This window comes from Chanos chanos, chromosome 8 (genome assembly GCF_902362185.1).
Source record: "Chanos chanos chromosome 8, fChaCha1.1, whole genome shotgun sequence".
In the NCBI taxonomy this organism is placed as follows: Eukaryota; Metazoa; Chordata; class Actinopteri; order Gonorynchiformes; family Chanidae; genus Chanos; species Chanos chanos.
Genome location: NC_044502.1, coordinates 9202715 through 9223061, shown reverse-complemented (window position 1 = coordinate 9223061; position 20347 = coordinate 9202715). Strand labels below are relative to the sequence as shown.

The 20347-nt window shown below is 38.9% G+C and overlaps 2 protein-coding genes across 2 annotated transcripts; both read right to left on the bottom strand.

The window, feature by feature from the left end:
• Nucleotides 1-1904: 1904 nt before the first annotated feature.
• On the bottom strand, nt 1905-14320 carry LOC115819026 (colony stimulating factor 2 receptor subunit beta). Its single transcript, XM_030782563.1, has 11 exons — nt 13757-14320; nt 9621-9678; nt 8929-9042; nt 8681-8810; nt 8314-8398; nt 8136-8229; nt 7342-7475; nt 6856-7045; nt 6541-6622; nt 5918-6002; nt 1905-5660 (listed from the first exon to the last, which is right to left on the bottom strand). The coding sequence occupies exons 3-11, from the start codon at nt 8996-8998 to the stop codon at nt 4959-4961; spliced, it is 1572 nt and encodes a 523-aa protein (XP_030638423.1). The 5' UTR covers nt 8999-9042; nt 9621-9678; nt 13757-14320; the 3' UTR covers nt 1905-4958.
• A 2687-nt stretch (nt 14321-17007) lies between these two features.
• Nucleotides 17008-20296, bottom strand: LOC115819037 (3-mercaptopyruvate sulfurtransferase-like). The gene is made up of 2 exons (XM_030782576.1): nt 19664-20296; nt 17008-18667 (listed from the first exon to the last, which is right to left on the bottom strand). The coding sequence occupies exons 1-2, from the start codon at nt 20247-20249 to the stop codon at nt 18369-18371; spliced, it is 885 nt and encodes a 294-aa protein (XP_030638436.1). The 5' UTR covers nt 20250-20296; the 3' UTR covers nt 17008-18368.
• Between the last annotated feature and the right edge of the window lie 51 nt (nt 20297-20347).

Genomic DNA, 20347 nt, shown 5'->3' with positions numbered 1-20347 from the left:
AAATGCTTAAAAACCCCACACGTACGCTATAATACGGTAATGGTAACTGCTACTGATCCGAATAAGCGTACACTTTATTCTAGAATTGATGATATGTAGAGACTTACCTTTAATCTGTGAAAAATGACTCCCTGATGAGGATATTTTTGGGTGGGAGTTAAAGTGGAGAAAGTATGAACTGTTTAGTTTCCTACTAGCACTAATCAGCAACACACTCAGTTTCTACAACAGAAAAGACTGAAACACAGCGTACCAGGAAATGCAGATACTTTTTCTTTCTCTGCTTCGTGGTCTCTCTCTCTCACACACTCACACTCACACTTAATCACACTCTTTTTCTTTCTCTCTCTCTCTCTCTCTCTCTCTCTCTCTCATTCTCTCTCTCTCACCCCTCTGCTTTGTTGTTCTGATACGTGAACTGAAAAACCAAGAATTCAGTTTTGAAAAAGACAAACCACATACAACTATGACGTGAAAGTAGAGAGGGGGAGCTTCCTCTCTCTCTCAACTTCTTGCCATATTTTCTTCTCCTCAGCATTTTTCACTCTCTGTTAGTTGGAAGCAATATGAGAATACGTATGAATTTGTTTATATCATATTAACATTCATGTATGGAGTTCATACCGTGTGGTACTTTCTCTCTGTCTGTCTGTCTGTCTGTCTGTCTTTCTCCCTCTCTCTCCCTCTTTTTTTAAACACACACACACACATATATATATATAGACCTATATGTTTGTGTGTATGTGTGTAGACTATATATATACATATATGTACACACACACACACACACACACACACACACACATATATATATATATATATATATATATATAGTACGCATGTATATGTAATATCTGAAGAGAAACCTTTGGTACCCTGGGTCAAACTATCCTGCATCTCAACATTACCTTTTAGTTTTGTCTTTTGTGTGATGAGATGCTTGGATGAGTGTTTTCCTGACTGCTTGTCTTCCTTTCCTATTCATGTAGCTAACTGCTTTGTTGTGTATTTTATGTCTTGCTACTGTGAGTCTGGTATGTTTTCATTCTCAGTGCACATGTTCTTTTGTTATGCATTTCTGAATGTTCTTCTGAGGAATGTATATGTTAAAAACGTTTTTAAAAACTTCAATTTTTTTAAACTTAAAACTTAAAACTTAAAACGTGAACTGAAAACACTTATCAGTGTTTTTCATCACAGGCATCAGAGCAGTCAGTGAGTGACAAAGTTGTACTCAGGGTTTGATTTCTTCAGCCATGATCTATCAGGTGCGACTGATGTGTCCCAGAAGTGTGAAACTCCTGACTCAAACATAGAAACCGTGCCAAACTGGCTCACTTTAACTAGAACAGCGCAAAGACAGCTTTAAATCAACCAGGAAATTTTCCTTTTTTATTCTGCATATTAATGTCTGCACAAGCAGCCTCTAGGGGGTTATGCCAATACCCAGACATTTGGGAATCCATTGGGAATCATAGGAATCAGTTCCTCTCTCTTTCATATTTTATTTTCACAAGGGGTCAAATTAACAAACGTTCACACAAAACAAAGACCAGCATGAAGAAATACAAGACTACAGTTAAAACAACAATGAAGAAGTTTAACAACACAGCTGTTTACAGATGAAGGAGAGCATCAGTAGCATCTTTCAACGAGTAGACCTCACAATGATTGAAAGAGACAGATATCTATAAGGAGTCTGATTAACAGAAAACAGGTGCAAATGATGGTAGAATGAGAGACAGTTTAGACCAGCAAAGCCAAACGCTGATAGGTTGTGGGGAGGGGGAGACGATGATGTCACACACAAACGCGCACATAAAATGTGTGAGAGAGTATGAGAGAATGAGTGAATAAAAAGACACATTGTCACAAAACTTTTTTTTTTTTTCATTATTTAATAATATAGATTAGCAGCTTATAAAACACACATTACAGGACAGAAAGCATAGTGGCGACAGCTGCCAAAATGAATGAAAATGAACTGTAAAACCTGAAATTCGTGCAGCATTCTAATGTTTGCTTATTTACACACATTCAGCATTACTGTATTATTTCCACTGAATATACACAACAATAATAATAACATCCCATTTAAAGTATGTGTCTGGTTTGCTGCATTTTTTTTTTTTTTTTATCTTTGCATAGTAAAAATCATTCAGTAATTCAACAAACCTAAGCAATGTCTCTTCACATGAAGAAAGAAATACTGTCAGGATATTGAAATAAATACAGATTTTATCTGTAAAGAAAAAAATATCATGCCAGTAACTTTACACCTTTGATGTTATGATATACTGAGATATATTAAGGATACACTGACACCACTTTACCATTGAAGAAGTTCAAAGGTTTAAATGTAACACTGAACTGGGTACTAATGGATACTATTTCCAATTTGTAGATTTAAGTGTTGTAGCATGTGATAAACAGCCAAACTTCAGTATGACACCTTTATGGTCAATCAACAGAGATGCAGCTAATTCAATATTATTGTCATAGATTAAATTAGATATCAACCAATAGTCTAATGTAGATTTTGTCAACAAGCTTTAACTTGATCTCACCATTGATTGGGACATTCGTTTAGATTCTAAACATATTAAACATTAGAATACCCAGATTTACAACATTTAAAAAGATTTCCTTGTGTTGATATTCTTGAGTACTCTTACATTCACTGTAAAACACTAAGAATTTTCAGGAAGTTATGTAAAAACAAAAAGAGACACAAATTACAAACAGATAATCAATTCATTAAAGTTGAAATTGCATCTCAACTGTGCCAAATAATGTTTCCCTCCATCCAAAAAAACCAACAGTATTTTAAGATGATCGGAATACACCCTTTTGTAAAACTCAGCTGAATGCAAGTATCAGGTCACAGAGAGAGTTTTTCTGACAGTGAACACTGCATAACTTTTGAAATGATCCCCTTTATACGGCTGAGTCTTTTTAATAAGTTCTCATGTTCTCTATCTGATGTCACGTTCTACCCCTCAGAACTTCCTGGAATCCGACGGCAGTGGCTGGGGTCACTCTGGTGATTGTCAACGTGCTTGCTCATCGGTTATATGCCCGTACACATACATGGTGAACTGCATAGTAATAGGTCGAGGGTCCTGTTTTTCCCTGGTTTTGCCTGGTTAGAATTCCATGTTAGCAGTGAAACCCATTATGCTTCACCAGAACGTCAACAGAATGACAACCTCTTGTCTTTTTTTAATTCAACAATCACAAAGTCCAAATACACAAAAAAAGCATCATACCAACATCATCAAGTCAGGGTAATTACAAAGGTCCATAAGACATGTTAAAGGCATAGGTTGAAAATATATGTGGTGGGCTGTATTACGCTGAACAACGCAGGACACAAAAATATGTTTTTTAGGGGTCTTCATTCTGATTGCTGAGGCTACTCGTTGAGCCCAGCGGTCGATGGGAGAATAGACTCTAGATAGAATTATTTTCCCGGCAGAACACAAATCTTCCAAAAGAAAATTCAATTGTGCCCAAAATAAAATACGGCAGTGGACTTATTCCAGTGCATGTGCGAGCATACTGAACCAGAATTCTTTGAACAACGCTGCCAGCCCAGAACGCAAGTTGCAATTTTTTTATCCAAGACGTGGTGCGTAGGAAGCGCATCATAATTAGGGTCTCTCACTTAAAGGGGTAGCACCTATTCTTAAAGTGAGATTACATATATATATATACAAGTATGTCTTTTATCACTTGGCTACATAAATAAAAAGATAAATAGATTCAGTCCCAGTTCATTTCCAGTCTTTTACACAAGGCCACAGTCCACACAGGTACCTGACTGGTCTTTGTTTTCCCTCCATCACCAGGAGTAACTCACAAAGTCCTCAGAACCAATTGTCCGTCAATTTACAGAAAGACTGTTTGTTCGAGTGATACTGAACCTCAATCAACTGGAAAAGAAGTTCCTGGAGCTGCAAGTTACAGACTCGACTAATCTCCATCAAGATGTGGTCACTGATCAGTACTGACACCAGCGGAGAGACATGTGCCACTCTCTCAAGGCTCTCTGTGAGCAGTATTGCTCATATTTATAGCCTTAAAGTCAAATATATAGCCTAAAGACAAAATCAAACAGGGCAGCTCTGCACCACAAGGTTAAGGATTTTCCTTGTTTGTTTGGTTGGTTGGTTTTGGAGGTGTTTTTTTTTTTTCATAGTAAAACATGCGTTGGTAAAAGTATGGAAAGTCAGTAAAAAGTAATCCAACTTAGCTGGTCATGTCAGTAAATACCATGGGAAAAATATTGGACCACACTAGATATTTGTAATCAACATAACTCAATTTCACTGCATACAAACTAAGTTCCTGGCCATATCAGCAATGGACACTATATTCAAGTTAATGTTTTTCTCCATCTTCTCAGAACAAGAGGTAAACCATTTACTTGTGTCTTTGACAAAGGGGTTAACAGGATAAGGCAGAAACTGAGAACATTCCCATTTGTTCAATATTTAATGGCCTATATGTGATTCTTAACGGATTATAAAAGTTTTGAGCTTCAGAATTTTTTTCCCATATGTACTGATCCATTTTGTCAGCAGTTGCCAAGTCAGAGTTAAACTGTGCCTTTTCATTCGCAACGCTGTTGGCTAAACTGCATTACTTGTCTGGTCGAGCCAAAGCTGACAAACAGGCTGAGGTCATTTTCATTTCCCTGACTGATCAAGAACACTTCTACTAGTTGAGATAATCAAATCTGACTTGGTAGACGCAGCTTCAGAACTTCTTAAAATGTAAGTTCTGTCTTGCAAAACCATTTTTTGCACAGGCTCCCATATTTTTCCATTCAAAATTAGGTCGCCATGAGACTTTGATCTCCATTCTGTTTAGTTATACACTCTACTAATCGTGAGAAGCTATAAAACTGATGTCAGTGGAGAAGTCAGAAGGATTGGTATGGGGACAGTCACCAGCTACGTAACCACTTCTTTCTCCACCTGCTTCGCAGGCATGTAATCATCGCAAGACGGCTCTATTATCCCAGAGGAGGCGTCTTGTAGTAGGTTCCCCTGCAAGGTGCCACCGTGAATCTGGCCAGGTTCAAAGCTATGAAAGTCAAAGGGCCCACCAGACAAGCCAGACAGATGAGGGTGCCACAGGCTAGGGCAACAAACTGCAGTGTGAGTCAGAATCATGTTACCTATTACCGGAGGGCTAGAGGGGCCATGAAAAGACTCGTCATCAAAATCCGAGACTTCTCGACTGTCTTGATCTTCGCTACCCCCTGTGAAGCCCGAATCCGGGCTTTGCATTTTGCCGCGCAGCTGCTGTAGTTGTTCATAAGATGAACTCATCTCAAGATGGTTGAAGTGACTGCCAATGCTATTTCCGCCACTCCCATGAAGCCCACTCTCGCCGCTGCTCTGTTCCTTAGAGGGCTGATAAGGGGAGAGCGGAGAGCAGGGTTCCAACTTTGGAATTTGAGTGAGGAAATAGACAGAGTTGGAGAAGTTGGAGGAATGTACACTGGTGTCCAAATGCTGTTGCTGGTCGCTGCTAACATGGTCACACTTGAGAAGTTTACAAATCTCTTGAGTTGTTTGGACTTTAACTGGGGATATATCTTCAGACTGGCTCAAGGTAAAATTTTCAGGGATTGAAAATCCAAGCCAGGACTGAGGGGAAAAAAAAGATATAAGAGGAGCAGTTATAAAAGGTCCTAAAGGACATGGAGACACTGTGTCTAGACTCTGAGAAAAAAATATTGAAACACTGGACAGTACTCATTTGCCTTGTTTTTTAGAGTAGAGCAAATTATTTAAAGACAATTGGTCTCTCTCTTTTTTTTTTTTAATGTCGTTAAATGTTTTCTCTTAATTAAGTTGCCGTTCTCTGTTCTTAAGTAAAGAAATACCGGTATGAAAGAACATACCTTAAAACTGCCCCTGTGAAAAGAGTAAAGCTCATCAAAGTAACTGGATGGATCTGGTACACACGGATGTTTGAGCTTTTGGACCCTGAAAAGAAAACAACACAAAAGCACATTAATGTAAAGCTGCTGTTCTGTATTGTGTTTCTATAATATGAACATGTTTGGCAAATGCTTCACTATGTAAGACAATCACATGTTGTCTGCATATCTGTGCTGGAAATTCAGGAATATTGTGTAGTCGTGTGCTTAAGAGAGTGCGTCATTTGGACTTCCCTAATCTATTATGATTTAGGGAAATCCTGGCTGTGGGAGTTTTAGATAGGCCCTGAAAATGCCTTTATGTTGACAATTCCACTTGGAAGCTGAGGCAGTTGAAGCTGAGTGTATTCCATCTGACATCAATAGCCTCAAATTAAAACAATTACCTAACTTTTCATGGTCAACAATAAAAACACATGTTAACCACAATTACATAAAGCTTATTCATCACCACAACAGTGGGGCTAGATCTCAGCCTGCTTATTACAATTAAATTAGCCACAAACACATGCGCCAGATTACACAAAGAAGCATCAAAGATTTGGTATTTGAATAATATTGTACATTTTGAAGCCCTTTCTTACCAGCCACATTTGAAGAGGATAAGAAACACCACAATTACAATAGCTAGTCCAGGTAGAGTTGTACACAGGCCCAGTATCAAATCTGTCAGAAAATGGAAAACAGGTTTAACCTCCTGTCCAGATATGTCATGTCTCCAAGACACTGTTTTAAGCCATATTCCTTAAATGTTTTTAACCCCTTTTGTTCACAGATTCACATACGGCATACTTACTGAGTTAAACTTTATCATTGATTGGATTAGCCTACTATCAGATACATACTCACATTGTACTTGGGTATACCCTTTACAGTGTAGCTTTTTTTTCTATGCCTACCTGGAAATGTAGATGTTCTGCCCACAGTGGAGGTCCAGTTGGTGATGGGACTCCAGTCACTCCAGAGACAGTTATCAAACTGAGAGCACCTGATCCTCACCCTGGCAAAATACTGAGCTCCAAGAACTAATTTTTCTTGGTCCAGTTCAACCCTTGTCATTTCGTTACGAACGTCAATGCTCTTTACATCCTAAAACAAACCAGTCAAAGAGAGATGGAGGGTTAAATTATTGCATTGGTGGAACAATTAGTGGACCAATAATTTGCTCAAGTATCTTGCAATTCTCTGATATGAAGTCCTGTGGATTTAGATTTTTGCTCTTCATACAGAAACATTCTACCATTTTGTTGTTCTTCTCTTTCTTTCTCATTTGTTCTACCCACACCTTCCTCCCTCCCACCTTTTCTCTGCCGGTCTATCTGTCTGTAGGCTTTCTTTATTCATTTTTTTGCACTTTACCGAGAGGTAGAGCCTCCCTCACTCACCTCCCAGCGTTGGTCCGCCTGCCTGTACTGCAGCTGAAAGTCGTACTTATCGATGAACGGAGAGTGAGGAGACCCCGGGTCCCATGAGATATTAGCTTGGGCCACCTCTGGCCTTGTAGGGGGATGCATTTTTACTGTAAGACACATTTTTAAGTTGAATTGAATCAGTTTCTGAGTTCCCTGCCACACATCCTCATGTCATGTTACAGATCTTTTTTGTTTGCTTGTTTGTTTGTTTGTTTGTTTTACATTGTGCTTTTGAGAACACCACTCAAGCATTAGCGTCGTTTTAGTTCTGAATACTATCTCTTTCTCTCTCTCTCTCTCTACTATCTTTCTTATGTCTTCTGTTAGCTTTGACTAAGTGACCTGAGCCACTCTGGTGCTTAGTGCTGACACTCCATCCTCATTTCTGCTTTCTTGGAAAGCTCAACAGGTTTTCCTTCACCTTTCTTTAGGCTTTGATCTATTCACGTTCCCTTCTATTGGCGTCCCAGTCATTGTTAATGAGTAACATCCCCAAAGCACCAATCCAGCTCTCCAACAACATCCTACTACTCAGTATAGAAAGTGTTCTGCACTGGGTTTGTGACAAATGCCATATTTTAACCATCAGTGTTCCAAAGTCCTGTACCACTGACAACAGGCAGGATTGACCCATGGGCTCAACTGGTTAAGCCAAATCCTGACTTTGTCTTTAAATATGCATATAACGTAGAAATGTAAACAGGGATGCAGTGCATGTGTAACAATGAGAGAATGGGTACAGGTTATTGTTTACCACAAAAACTTACCATGTTTGCTCGGTGCAAATTCATTGAATTGGTCAACAGGTTCAGTGTTGTTCCCGCACTTTACCTCAAGATTAAACTTTGTAAGAAGACCAATCTGAAAAACAACAGAAAGAACATGATGTCTGATAGACAGCAAAACGCACACATGCAAACCACAAAATAATATTGTGTAACTCACCGATATTTTATTGAAACCAATGGAGCATATTTGTAAGGTTGGACTGGAATCATCAAAGCTTTTCAGCTCACAATGTACTGGGGTTCTGTAAATATATATATATATATATATATTTTAGTCATTGTATGATGTCCACAGTCAATTTCATTTAGAAAAATTTTTAGACTTTGCAGCATGCTGATTTTATTACAATCATGTTCACCTCTAAAGACAAACATCTTAAACTCGGTTAGGAATAGACTTTCATGTGAGATGTAAATACTACTACTCCATGTTTGTCTGGACAACAATCTGAAGGACTCACTGAAACGTACATTCCATACATATGCATAAGGTATGTCACACTCGCAACACAAATGAAACCTACTTTCTGCGGCCCTGATGAACGCCAGTAAGCCTGCAGACGTCGTGGGGTTCAACGCACTGTCCATTCCCGTCACAGGATCTGTTCCACACGCACGTGACATTGTTGACATAGTCGCTGAAGCACTGCAGATCTGCAGAAGTGAGATCAGAAAAAAAAAAAAAAAAATGCCATGTCACAGTGATTCCTTTTTGATATCAGTTGTATTTCAGTGGCATGAGAACGAAGCGGAATGTAGTCACAGTTCTTACTTTGACTGGCATGACTGAACTGAATGAGTGTGCACAGACAAAGCGCAAGCAGCAGCGTAAGCTCATTCATTGTGTCCACTTCATTGCATTACTTCCCACTGGATTTCCTAAGCACTGGGAGACAATTAACAACGATTACAGATTAAACATGTTGCCGTAATTAACCTTTTTTTGACATCTTTGAGTTATCTTTGCTATCAAAACCAAAACCAATCTCAGTTGATCATCAGTGTGAGCAAAGCGCGCAGGGGTTTTTTTTCCCCCCCCCCGCGTTTTTTTTTTTTTCCTCTAAATTTTGTTCAACGAAAGAACTATTTTCACAGCGGCAGATGTCAGAGATAATGTTCACAAACTAAAAACCACATATATATTTTTAACCAGCTCAGTTTTCCCTTAAAAAAAAAAGACAGTATTCATGTTTGGAACTTTCTAGATTCCGATACAAAACTAGACAAAAACGTAGTCCTCTCCAGGAAAAAAAAAAAATACAACACGATTTATAAACTGTAATTGCTATTCATTAGGCTGTCTAAATGAAATGAAGCTCACAATTCGTATTATTAAACAGCTCCAGTAATGTTAGGAAAATTCAGATCTACATAATTGCACATTATTATAGTGAATTACAAATGATCTGAGTTTCATTGTACATTATAAGTGAAGCAGAAAACAACACAAATGTGTCAGCTTACCTTTAATCTGTGAAATGTATCTCCTTGATGAATGTAATATCTTTGGCAGTGGCTGAGGCTAAAAACCAAAAAAAAGTTGAATTCTCAATAATTGCTGTACAAACAGTCTCTACAAGTTTGAAAACTAACACACAACATACCAGTAAATGACAACATTATGTGATTTCCCTTTCTGTTCCTAATTCCCTCGCTGTACTTTCTGCATGTCTTTTTCTCCCTCTCTGTCTCTCTCTTTCTCTCTCCCCTGAGAGGTGAACTGAAAGAATCATCATGCTTGAGGTTGGGGCATGAAACCACACTCTGACTACACGTTACAGGAAGTGTTCTCTCTCTCTCTCTCTCTCTCCCCTCCCTCTCTTCCTCCCCCTCCTCCTCTTTTTCCAGTATACTTTTTTTGTCAGTGTTTTTTAGTTTGCAATATTTACACCGATCAATCACGTTGTTGTTGTTGTTGTTGTTGTTGTTGTCGTTGTTGTTGTTGTTGTTGTTGTTGTTGTTGTCGTCGTCTATGAGCGCATAGCTGATTTCTGTTATTTTTATACGTTAGCCAACAAGACCTTCAAAGTCAAAAACGCTCTTTCTTCTCAAATATCCCACTCTTTTTTCCAAAATGCATCTTAGTTCACTTTACTCGAGTCTGTCTCGTACTCGCACTGAACATTTTTGCCGTCTGTCTTTTTGATTGACGTGCTTTCTGTCAAATGTATCACGACAGCCATGAAACGTGATAAGCTGATAAGGTATTAAAACCTACACTGAAGTAGAGCTTCTCGTAGGCCTTGCCACATTGACCACGTCCTGTGGCTGACAAGCCCCTGACCTTTTTTTTCTCTAAATACCACTGACACGGTAAACTGTTCTCAGAAAAACACATCCCATCCCATACACATGTTACCATTAGAATCCTGCCCCCCAAACCCCAACGTAGCCTCAGTTTCCGCAATCATTTTTGCTACAAGCCCTGTCAATAATCCTACGAATTTGCAACATTTAAATCCTACTCTATAAATTAAATCAAATCCTGAAAAGTTTGAATTATGTCACACACATACATATATTACAGCACTTTAATCTCACACTGACTGCTCCTCATGTATTACATGCACTAGTCATCTATTTGCCTTGTGTCATTTTTTGAACACTGGTAGGTGGCCAGCGTTCTCATGCTGCTTCAGTCGATGTTTCGTGTTCCGTACGTTTTAAAGGTCAGCGAGGGGAAATAAATGTGGTTTCAGGTGATTAGTTATACTGCTCTTTCAGAAAAACAAGACCTGAACAGGAACCAGGTGAGGTGAAGTGCTACATCTCCCTTTTTGAAAAACAAGAAACCAGGTGAGATATTAGTCAGTGTGGTTTTCAGCATGAGACTGTACACTGGCATTAATTAATTACTGTTGTTGTTTTTGTTGTTTTTATAAAGGCATGAAAAATAGCAATGCTGAAAATACTACTCAGGATTAAAAAAAAAAAAAAACTATACCATCCAATAAAAACATGCCTTGTATTCAAATACACTGAATATTCTTGTATAACCTGCGTCATCTGCATTTTTTGTCAAATGAGAGAGAGACAGAAGCGTTGAAAGTTCAAAAAATAAAGTTTGTTTGCTGGAGGGGACTGATCAGATATAAGGCGATCTGTATGCTGGGATCAAAGCTTTTTGATTAAAGGAGCAAAGATTAAAGGAGAAAAACAAAGCTGATTTCATCAAAGGTTTGCAGAAGTAGGTTCGCCCAGTGAATTTTTAAGAGAAACCTAAAACCGATCACAGACGTCACTGCAAGTCACGTCATCACAGCTCAAAAATGCCTTACATGAGGCTCTGTGCAGCCATAAAACAGTCACTTCTCCATTTTATTCAGAGAACTCCTGTCCTGCTAAATGAAGTAGTATTCATACTCTTTCCGTTTCCATACTCAGCTACCTGTCCAGTGTGTTCGTATGTTGGCATGTCTGCTCTCTTGGGATCTCTAGGCCAGTTTTGCATGAACAATTTTTCTTGTCATTGAAACATGGGAATAGGTAGGCTTCAAAAACCTTTTGTTTAACATAACAGGTATGATAGATTGATTAGACATATGGGTGAGGGGTGGGGTGGGGGGGGGGTGAACTCAAAATGGCAGGCTGCATTTCTGCTGATAACCAAAACAGACGCATTAAAAGAAACTGCATCCTGCCTAAAGATAAAAAAAAAAAAAATTAAAGACAAGTCATGATGATGACGTCTTCAACGTCATTTCCCAGTTCGTAATCACATCGCTGTATAGATCGATTATCTTTTGTTAATGACGGTGCTAATTTCATTCATTATCAAAGTCCAGACCAGATTGACGTGAAATGTATCTATTACATACGCATTTGTTACACCGGTGTGACTCAGGTGTTATTTCGTAATTACCTGAATGGAAACTCACAATCGCTCTAGTGGTGGCTTGGTAGGGAAACAGAGAATACATGTCAATATTATGCATTTGTTATAGGAATAAGATGCTATTCCTATACTACATTATCAACAAATTAGTTCTGTTATGAATTTATTAGTACACTACAGTATGTTGTAACCAAATGGTATGCACATTTTACTACTGATGGTATTACGAAAACACACTGTTATACTGCTTTTAGAATCATTTTTGTTGTAGAGTAACTGATGATTTTTTGAAGGGAGAATTTGTAGGTGCAATAACACCCCCTGAGCCTGTTGCGACATCACAGGATGTTTCTCTTTTAAAAAAAAAAAAACTCCCACAAATATTGGCTGTGTCCTCTTTCTGATGTTTGTCCTTTTCAGAATATGTTGTTATGAAACTAGTGTGATCTCTGAGTCATGTGACAACTCAAGTGTCTGTCAATCATCAACCAAAGCAGAGAGAGAGTCAACTTCACTGAACGCTCAGGAACACATTTCTCCTCTGTATTAACTTGGCATTGCTGTAATAAATCCAAGTTACTCTGAAAAAGCATGATTTTGAGAGTTTGTCATAGATATTTCAGCCACTGAAACAACACAACTGACAAAAAAAAATTTAAAAAATCATATACGGCATGATTGAACGCGATGTGTTTCAAGGTCGTCAGTAGTGAGCTGAGAGCTATCAAATTAGAGTAAAGAAATTGAATTTTTTAAAAAAAAAAAATCAATGGCTTTTCACGTTATTTTACGGACACATAATAAAACAGTCGGATGTCCAAATGGTGTCTGCCGTGTTTTGTAACCTTGCCCTTTGTACTGTGACAAACCTCAAAAGCGAAACATCCCAAATCCGCATTTTCAGGAGCTTTAAACAGCAGTGTGACCTGAGCTAACGTCTGCTGCCAGTGATCCTCATGTTGTACCTCTGTAAACCTGTTCTTAGGTGTACAATGCAGAAAAGATATAGAGTCATAAACCTAGTGTTACGTGGTTGATTTGAAAATAAAGTGTTGGCAATGGAGCCACAGTCACTTTACTATTGAACTGCAAGTGCATCCATGAAGTACATTCCACTCTCTTCTCGCAGCTCTACCAACTTTACTGGTTAACTAGGGACTGTGAATTTGGTACAAGCCAGGTCTCTTGAACTTGAATGTTTACATTAGAGAGGGGGGGAGACAGAAACAGAGAGGGCTAGAGTGAGCAGCAAAATGTCTCTAACTCTACTTTCTATCTCTTAAAACTGTCAAGGTCCAAGCTGGAAAAAAACCCAGTGATAGACAGAGTGAAGTTTCAGAGTTTATGCTCAGTCCTTGTCATCCTGAGTCTTACTGTAAAGTCAGGTCAGCAAGAAAGTCACCCCCCCACATACACACACCCCACCACCACCATCACCTGTCCTGTTGTCCCCAAACACGCAAACACATGCACACGTACACGTACACGTACACGTGCACGTACTCACTCATTCACACACACACACACCTCACTGACTTGGCTCATCACTCGTTTTAGGTGCCTTTCGCTTAATTACGCATACGTCAATTACGCAAAGGTTACTTATTTCGCGTAAAGGAAATAGGACACAAAGTGTGAAGAGAAAAAGAGGCAGACAAACACGTGTGTTTAACAAGACATCCATACCCTTAACATTAACGTCACTGTAATCAAATGAATACGTTATTATTCATTATAACAGTAATAGAAATAAAATGTTACAAACCTATTTGCCTCATCGTGACTGATGAACTTCTGCCAAATAAATTGAAAGGTATCTTTTATCTCTCTGAATATGATGAATCAATGTCGCGGTTTGCAACTGTGTGCTGATTCAAAGAGGTAAACCAAGAATAGTCATAGTTGTATGCTTCTTATCCTGTTTCCGAGACAAGAGACATAGATTCTTTGAACAGTTGTTTAAAAAAAAAGAAAAAAAGAAGAAGAAGAAGACTACAGAATCGAGACTGGTATGGAAACCACGTCAGTGTAGTTAACTTCCTTTCTCCAAAATCCCCTCGTATGACGGGATTTTTTTTTCTTAGCTACTAGTTGTTTCTTTTCTCGGAATGTGGTTGTCGCTGAAATTGAGTTGCTATTTCCTTCACTGACTTTTGAGGCGTTAAAAACAGTCGCTAAAAAAAGAGCCGATATAAAAGTGGAGAAGGTATCCGTTTATCAGTTTTGACAGAGAATGACGTTTCGGTACGGCTCTCGAAATGTTTAATCTTTAACCAAAATAAATGCTTGTAGGCTTTGGGTATGTGTCTGTCGTGGTATCGCCGGGTGATCAAAGCAAAGGTCATTTTTGTGAATACAGTTTGAGAAAGGTAGCAAGTGATCGTATTTGAGATCAGTGTGATGCCGAAAACTGGGAAAGACCACCAAAAAGCTCCAAGAAGAAACCCGTTAGTCGCATGTTTTTTTTATCAGTAACCTGTGGGGGCAAAGTACGATTCAACCAAAAAAATTCTTCTTATATGGGGCGCTGTTTGCAAAAAGTCGCACCTTCTGTTTTCCTACTCGGTTTTTGCACATTTAGGACTGTCAAATGTAAAAAATAGACAAAAGGAAAAAAAAGAATAGAAAAAATACAGTATTGTTTTCAACTGTCAGTGTTTTTTAAACACTTAGAGAGACATTTATGTAAAATAATGTGATACCTTTTCCAAGAGTAATGATCTGCATTAAAACAAAGAGTCAACGTTAAATGGTAAATCTAAATGTAGGATTTGATAACTAAATAAAGCAACTCTGCTAACTGACCACAACCCCTACGTGTGACCTCAATTTTCTGCATGGAGAATGGCACGGTCTCAGTCACATCGGCCCTATAGTATCCTATAGTATCCTATAGTATCTGTGTAGTTTCACACCAGCAGTTTCAGGCCAGTGGCATTCAGCACATGCGCTTAATCTCTTATGGTTAGGGTTAGGGTTAGGGTTAAACGATCAGTCACTGGCCTGAAACTGCTGGCGTGAAACTGCTGGCGTGAAACTGCGGCTCTGCAGTCAGACCTGTCTCGCATCGGCCAAAGCTGTGAACACCAGAAACAGCAGCTCACTCAGATGTCCCAAAAGTACGGCAGCGTATATCGCAACCGTAGAAACCGCCGTAAAGGAGGTTGATGTCGTCAAACATTTGCCTCTTGTGTTCAAAAACGTGCATAAGGGAAATCTGATTGGTTTGCTGAGGCGAAGAATATTAAATTGTATCTTTTCAAATGTAACGCTTTCCCCCTCAAATGATCACCGATGACAGTCCTACGCTAGCTAGTTCATGTTAGCTGTAGACAGCAGCCATGCTCAAGAGTAAACGCTCCCTCAAGCAACTTAATTCATCAGAAACTTGGGAGAAGGAGAGTAAACTTCAAATAGGTAGGCCAAATTTAATTATTCATTAATCAGTCCGTGGTGTTTCTCCCTCACGTGTGTGTGTGTGTGCGCGTGTACTGCACGTGCGTGGTTAGGTTTCTGTGCGTACCCTATGATAAAATCTTGCAGGCGCCCCTGTACATTATAACATGAAAAGTTTATTGTGATAACAACATGTTTTTCACATTTTAACAAGATATTTTCACGTTTTAACAAGATACTTTCATGTTGTTACAATCTACAGACTTATCACGTTATAACAAAAAACTTTTCATGTTATAACAGTGTATTAGTGTCATGTTTCAGAATGTGAAAAGCTTCATGTTAAAATGTGATAACTTATATTGTTATGACATGAAACCTTTCAGGTTATAACAAGATAAGGTAAACTGAGGAATATGGCTCACTTGCACAATTTGATTAAGTTTTACTTCATGCTTGAGTTGAGACATGGCAAGATTCTGCTGTTATTGAGCACAGTGGATGATACTGTAATAAGAATGCATACACTAAGAAGGATTTTAAAATGCATGGGGCTGTACAGAAGAAAGAATGAGGTCCAACCCTCTGGAGTACGTATCACGGGGAGCCCACCTCCGCCCAAGACCAACTTACCTCCTTGTAAGGTGAAATGTTTCATGTTTCATGTTGAAACGTGATCACTTATGTTGTCACAATAAACTTTTCACGTTACAACGTGACAATGATTGTTTTCCTTTTTCTGGCGTGGCAGCAATATGCTTGTGAAGCATTTCAGTAAGCTGCTGTCTCTGCTGTTCACAGATGTGGCTGAGATGGCCCCTCTCCATACAAAAAAACTGAAGTCACACAAATGGGGCGTGGCCAATTAGCATATTTATTTGCTATATATTTAGTTTTGAAATACTACATTTAGATTTAACACTTAACATTTACATTCAACATTTACACTTAACATGTACATTTAGATTTAACATAGAATTTTAGAATTTTGCTTTAATGCAGATCATTACTCTTGGAAAAGGCACAACAATATTTACATGAGCGGGAAAACAGAGGGTGCAACTTTTTATAAACGGCGCCCCATATTTTATAGGCCTTCGATTTTACCGCATTTGCGCGGACTGACGGCTAAAAACTATGGATTGCTGCCCTCTTGTGGAGAAGATTATACACGTGCATAAAGTCTTGCATGCCTCTAGGAAGCGTACATAATCACACAATCAGAAGTCTTAACATTTTATTGTCTTGAAACCTACTGCAGGAATCCGTTTCCAAAAAAAAAAAAAAAAAAATTGAACAAAAAGTGTATTCTGGCCTTTCTCTTCACTAGTGTGGTTGATAAAGCACGAGCTTTCTCTCTAAACACCTTAAACTTGTTCAAAGGTTTATTAGTGTATGGATTACAGTGTGATTAAAAAAAAGTCCCATGGCTTCATAACAGTTTGTACTGCTCTCCACCGTCACTTTGCAGGTCCACAAAACATCGTAAGACAAATGTCAGTTGTGGATGAATAAAATGTTATAAGTTCAGGTGATAGTCATGCATTTGTGATAACCAAGAAATAGAATATAAAAAATATGAGCTAAAAATAAGTAAATAAATATGGAGGATTAGTCATATTGCTGAAGTCAAATGAAGAAATCGCCTTTATTAAAGCAAAACACTGGTTTTCAAACCCAGCTATTTAAAGGTAATTATAAATCTTGTTATATGTACTCTATATTAGAAGAAAACACACGTACAGTTCACAGTGTTGATAGTCCTGTGTTTTGAACAATAGATTTTCTTAATACTTTCCAATAATGGAAAACAACGTTTTCTAAAGTACATTCACACTATAAATATGATCGGAGCTTTGTGGGCTCACCCATCTGAGCTGCTCATATCATTAACACACAACACATGGGAGTTGTACCCTGGAGCTGCAAGATAACAGTCAACCCCCGTATTTAACAGCTGTATTTCTGTATAATTAATGGCCTTTAAAGTATATGTTTTTATAATCACATCTTCCAAGATGACCTCAGATGTCACACGGAGTATTCAGAGCAGAATGACTTCGAATATGACGATCATAATGACTTTGCCTTGGCGTGGATGAACCTTTAATGCAGAAGTCTCTTCACCAATTAGTTTGACAGAATTAGAATTTATGGAGTTCATCCCTGCTGGAACGTCATGTCCACACATTTGGAAACTATTGGCTTTACTTAACATAAAAAGATATGTATGCATTTGTTTCATTTGACAAAAAGTATAGGCCCGAACAAGGCAGGGTATTTTGTACGATCAATATTGTGGCTATCTAGGGGCAGGGTGAATCACAAGTGTAGTGCAATGAAATGTTCTGTGTGTGTGTGTGTGTTTGTGCGCGTGAGATAATTGAATCTGCACTTCAGACAGGTCAACATCTTTGGCTGTGTGGAGAGAGAGATAGAGAAAGAAAAACAGAGGGGGAGGCAGGCACAGATACAGACAAACAACAGGCAACAAGATAGTCAAGGAGATGTGATACTAGGAGATTACAGAGCTGTGTCGCACAGCATGAAGGTACGTGAGCTAAACACAAAGCTACACAGTTCAAAGGCTGAGGATCAGTCAGGCACTGAGTCCATTCGACAAGAAATAGTTTTATTAGAAACAGTTTGTTCCGGAAATGTGAAAACAGAACTACCGAAAAATGAACTCCCAATTTCTTCTTGGTACATTATAAAATAACTGTCAGTGTGCATCTAAAAAAAAAAAAAGAAAAGAAAAACATGCCATGGAAACCAGATGTCCTTACTGTGATGGAAATGAGCAGTTGAGTATTTTACTACAGTCCAACACACTTTGTCAAGCCAACACAAAGCCTTTCGAATCCAGCATTTCCCGCTGGAAGACTGTAACGTTAACTGTCCAAGTATCAAATCCTCATCTCAGTTGATCATTAATGAGGAAGAGGAGACCGGGACCAATCTTAGGTTATCTAGTCAACCATTCACCGCTGTTTTCCACGTCCCTCCGAGATGACGTCCTCCGGCGCAGCCCTGGTGTACCACTCAGACCACGCCCCGTCGTACACGTGCACGTCTGGACAGCCGCACTCGCGGGCAGCCAGCACCACGTGGCAAGCGGTGACCCCAGAACCGCACATGGCACACATCGGACGGTTCAGGTCCACACCCGCCCTCTCGAAGAGTTCCCGCAACTGGGCCTGGGGTAGCAGCAGACCCGAGGGGGCCCAAAATGAGGTGAAGGGTATGTTGATGGCACCGGGGATGTGTCCAGGCTCCGTGTCTGCACGACATAGCAGATACAGAAAAGAAAAACATATATTAGTAAATGAAGTTTCTGAAACATCTTGGAACAGAAAAAACGGTTACAGAGATATCACTGTAGCAATGTACTGTGTGATGTAGGATAATGATATATAATAAACTGTAATATTCTTGTGCAATCATCCTGGTATTCATAACTGGAAAGATTTAGTACCGAACCAACTGCATTCTACACTATTGCACACTAAGTGTATGTGATACTGTAGATGTCAAAATGAGGTTTATGTGTTTACACTGAACATAGGAGCACCATGTATGGATGAAAGGAGCAAGTAAAAGAAAAGTGGAACTAAAGTAAAACTGACCAAGCAACATATAATTATATAATTTATAATTATAAAATAAACATCACAAAGAAAAATAAATAGATAAATAAATAGCCGTCTAGACGATAACTTTTTAGATCTTTTTGTCTCTCTAACCCACCAACGCAAAACATATTAAAATGACGCCAGAGTTACAATACATATTATTCTGTTTACAGATTATGGGACACTTTGGCTGAGTACTGACCTCTGACCCTTCATCAGCTTTCCACTATCAGCCAATGTACACATCACAGTAGAAAGTCGAAGACAAACAATCTCTCTAAGGCCGAAAGCAACGTTCCATTAACTGTCGGCTGATAAAAACATCTTAAAGTTTCATGTTTTCGGGGCTGTTTAACTCCATTTATTTTACAGTTAAGTATGACTGAACAACTGAACAACTCAAAGCAACAGGACATCTAAAAACTGCTTGACCTATTCCCAAACAGTCGCACCTAAAAAGCATTACACTTTGTGTCTCGACAAGTATACTGACCTCTTATGCACGAACTACACAATTACCAGCTGCATTTGATACATCTTGGTGGAAAAGAAAAGCAGAAGTGCAGCTGAACGATACCCCATGAAGGGTATTTCCATCAAATCAGTATCAGTAAACTAAATGAGAGAAGTTTACAGTGACTCACTGTCTCTCGGTTCAGGATCTACTCCACGGAATCTACCCGCTGGCCGTGCATCCACGACTTGAAATTTCTTAGTTTCAATATTATCCAGAATGTCTTCATACGTCTTTACCCAAGAACGGTTAATGGTGGCGTTTTTATAATCGGTTGGCTCAGGTTTAGAGTATTTGTCTGTTATAAGGTGTCCCTCACTGATCCAGTTTTTTAGTCCACCGTTGAGGACAGACACAGAGCTGTGTCCAAAGATACGAAACATCCACCAGACCCGAGGTGCTGAAAATGCACCGAATTCGCTGGCATCGTATACAACAACATGAGTATCGTTGCCAATGCCCAAATTTCCCACGTATTCCTTGAACGCCCTCAAAGGCGGAAGCATATGATCAAATGGAGAACTTCTGTCACTACAATGGTCGATGTCAAAAAATGCTGCACCAGGAATGTGTTTTTTCTTGAAATCACTCTTGGCATTTCTTTTAAGTTTTGGTAAATACCAAGAGGTGTCCAGAACTCGTACATTCTGTCTAGAACTTTTAACAGCGTCAGAAAGCCATTTGGCAGTAACAAGAGCTTTCGTCTGAATAGCCATGTTAGACTCCACGTACAGGACTGAATTAAGTTGCTGAGGGAACCAATGATATAGGAAAAATGCTCCAGACAGATCACACTCCCCTAATACAGCCTGTC

Coding starts and splice junctions, on each gene's coding strand:
- LOC115819037 (XM_030782576.1), bottom strand. CDS start 20,249: ATGGCTATTCAGACGAAAGCTCTTGTTACTGCCAAATGGCTTTCTGAC. Junction 18,668..19,663: donor AGATCCTGAACCGAGAGACA/GTGAGTCACTGT, acceptor TATGTCGTGCAG/ACACGGAGCCTGGACACATC.
- LOC115819026 (XM_030782563.1), bottom strand. CDS start 8,998: ATGAATGAGCTTACGCTGCTGCTTGCGCTTTGTCTGTGCACACTCATT. Junction 8,399..8,680: donor GTTCATCAGGGCCGCAGAAA/GTAGGTTTCATT, acceptor ATATATTTACAG/AACCCCAGTACATTGTGAGC. Junction 7,476..8,135: donor ATTTGCACCGAGCAAACATG/GTAAGTTTTTGT, acceptor TGTGTCTTACAG/TAAAAATGCATCCCCCTACA.